Here is a 2,897-nt window from a genome sequence, read left to right as displayed (position 1 = left end):
ACCAACGGCGTCTCCCCGGCTCAGTAGGGAGAGGAGGGTGCCTGGAAATGCTCCGACGGCTTTGCTCCCAAGCACTGTCCTGGCGGCTGGCCCTCCTTTCCCAGCTCTGTCCCCCAGGGTCTGACCTTGTCTGAGGCTGGCGGGTCACAGAGGGACGGAGAATTGCAGACTTAAAGGTCTGGCAGCAGGTACAGCGTGGTTTCCGAGGGCTCGTGGGGCCTGAGCCCGGGGCGGAGGCAGCTGTCACAGCAACAGGGTGCCCGTGGCCACAGAACGCTCCCACACCTGCCGGCCAGGCCAAGCTGTGCCCCAGCCCTGGTCTTTTTCTCCTTCTCTGTCCCTCCTGCAGAGGCCCCAGGCCCCCGGCAGCCCGGCCTGCTGGGATACTCGGGTCACCCCGTGCCTCCCCCCGGGTGTGAAACTGACGTGCGTCCTCACATCTCCCGCATGGGCCACTTTGGGGGTCCAAGTTTGGAAACCTTGAGAGCACATTCCTCCTGATTCCACCTAGAGTGTCCCGTAACAGTGAGAAGATTCTCACAAAGCCTGAGACTGGGTACAGAGGCCTTTTGTGACACAGGAGAGGCCAGAACCCCCCAGACGCAGCCTCTGCTGACCGTCCCCACGCCTGCAGCTGGAGCCCCCAGATCACAGGGGCCTCACGGGGGTGGCTGCCGATGGTGTGGGCTGTGAGGCATCAGGCCCGTCGGGCTTGTGACTCAGCTTCCACCTGGAGGTGTCCTTTGGGGAAAATGTCCACCAATGCCAAGTTCATGTCGATTCTCATCCAGGACTCAGCCCCGAGGGTGCCCACAAAGTCACATGCCTGTCACTTGTCTACAGGACATAGACACACCACATGTCTACACCATGTGTCTACACTACAAATCAACATGTTACTATTTTTGCTGGTGGGTTTCGAAGGGTTGGTGGGACACACAGGACCATGGGCAGGAGCAGGCCGGGAGGTCTGGTGGGGGGGTCCTCTGGGAGGGCTCTCTGGACGGGGGCGGACCTGGACCGGAGGGTGATTTTGGCTGTGCTGGGAGGGGAGGGACCACCAGGTAATCACACATCCCCCTCCCCCTCCTGGGAGGCTGCAGCAGGTGCCCCGCGGCCCGGCCCCTCAGGCAGGGCAGGACTGGGACTAGAACACACGGCCTCCCACCAAATGACCTGGTCATTTCTGAACACGCTTCAGTGGGCGTGGCCGGCCGTGAGACGGTCCCTAGACACGGGTGTCCCCGACTCCAGAAGCCTCAGACCCCACCTTCAGGCTGTCTTCAGAGGTCATGTCCCAACCCCACTGCTCTGTGCCGGTGCTTCCAGGGCTGCAGAGAGCAGTGAGGGGCCCTGATCTCAAGCCACAGCAGGGACATGGAGGCCTGGAGAGACAGCCAGCAGGACCAGGCAGCTTTGCTTGGCATCTGCTCTGTGGGAGAGCGAGCCAGGGCCCATGGGATAAAGGGAAGAGAAATCTCCGAGGCCTTCCTGGAGGCGTCTGCATGTTCTGAGTTCCTGCGGTGATAGACTCTGGGCACTGTCCCTCCAACCTGGACCCGTGCAGAGGGAAGTGTGTTTTTGCCACCCCATGAACGCCAGCTTGTTGGGCCACAGGCACCAGGCCCCTGGGTGGGCCCAAGCTGGGTCGCTTCACTCAGTTCTGAGGCTGGGCCTTGGCGCACAGGCCTCTCAACGCCGCCTGTGGGTCTGGCTTGTTTCAACCAGAGAGGGAGCGCTGGGGGGCCCTGAGCCCCCACCCGCTAAAGATCCTGTGCCGCTGGCTGAGGACAGTTGTTGCCTTGGGTGCATTGTTGCACGTGGGGCCGTCAGCCCCGAAGGCTGCGGCCTGGGCCGTCTGAGAGCAGAGCAGTTGTCCGAAGACGGAGGGCTCTGGGGCTCGGCCGCCTGCTGGTGCCCCCGGAGCCGCGGAACCCCACGCCCTCAGAGCTTCCAGAGCGGCCTCTTGCATCACAAAGCCGCTCAGAGGGTTCTGTCTGTCTCGGCAAGGCGCGGGAAAGGATGCCGCAGACATGTTTGATGCACACGTGCTGGATTCTCCAGCTGTGATTTTCGACAATGGCTCCGGGCTCTGCAAGGCTGGCCTGTCCGGAGAGGTCGGGCCCCGCCACATCATCAGCTCCGTCCTGGGGCACCCCAAGTTCAAGATGCCCTCGGCAGGGGCCAGTCAGAAGAAGTACTTTGTGGGGGAGGAGGCCCTGCACAAGCATGAGGTCCTGCACCTGCGCTACCCCATCGAGCGGGGCCTGGTCACCAGCTGGGAGGGCCTGGAGAGCCTCTGCAAGCACCTGTTTGAGTGGGAGCTGGGGGTGAAGGCCAGCGAGCGGCCCGTGCTCATGACCGAGCCCTCGCTGAACCCCAGGGAGGCCCGGGAGAAGATGGCCGAGGTGATGTTCGAGAAGTTCAGCGTGCCCGCCTTCTACCTGTCGGACCAGGCCGTGCTGGCCCTCTACGCCTCAGCCTGCGTCACGGGCCTGGTGGTGGGCAGCGGGGACGGGGTCACCTGCACCGTGCCCGTCTTCGAGGGCTACTCCCTGCCCCATGCAGTCACCAAGCTCTACGTGGCGGGGAAGGACGTCACGGAGCACCTCGGCCGGCTGCTGTTGGCCAGCGGCCGGGCCTTCCCGTGCGCTCTGGACAAGGCCCTGGTGGACGACATCAAGGAGAAGCTGTGCTACGTGGCCCTGGAGCCGGAGAAGGAGCTGTCCCGGAGGCCCGAGGACACCCAGAGGGAGTACAGGCTGCCGGACGGGAACATGGTCCGCATCGGGGACCAGCTGCACCAGGCGCCCGAGGCCCTTTTCGCGCCCGACCAGCTGGGGATCCACAGCCCGGGCCTCTCGAAGATGGTCTCTTGCAGCATCACCAAGTGTGAC

General features: G+C 63.9%; 1 protein-coding gene across 1 annotated transcript in view; it reads left to right on the top strand.

Moving 5' to 3' along the window:
• The first annotated feature begins 1,844 nt into the window (after positions 1-1,844).
• Positions 1,845-2,897, top strand: part of ACTRT2 (actin related protein T2) — a 1,498-nt gene continuing 445 nt past the window's right edge. Inside the window, exon 1 of the mRNA XM_029948306.1 lies at positions 1,845-2,897. Within this exon, the coding sequence (XP_029804166.1) occupies positions 2,034-2,897 (864 nt within the window). The 5' untranslated portion in view covers positions 1,845-2,033.

Source organism: Suricata suricatta, chromosome 8 (genome assembly GCF_006229205.1).
Source record: "Suricata suricatta isolate VVHF042 chromosome 8, meerkat_22Aug2017_6uvM2_HiC, whole genome shotgun sequence".
Classification (NCBI taxonomy): Eukaryota; Metazoa; Chordata; class Mammalia; order Carnivora; family Herpestidae; genus Suricata; species Suricata suricatta.
The sequence above is the reverse complement of the archived record's forward strand: the minus strand, read 5'-3'. Positions and strand labels throughout refer to the sequence as shown.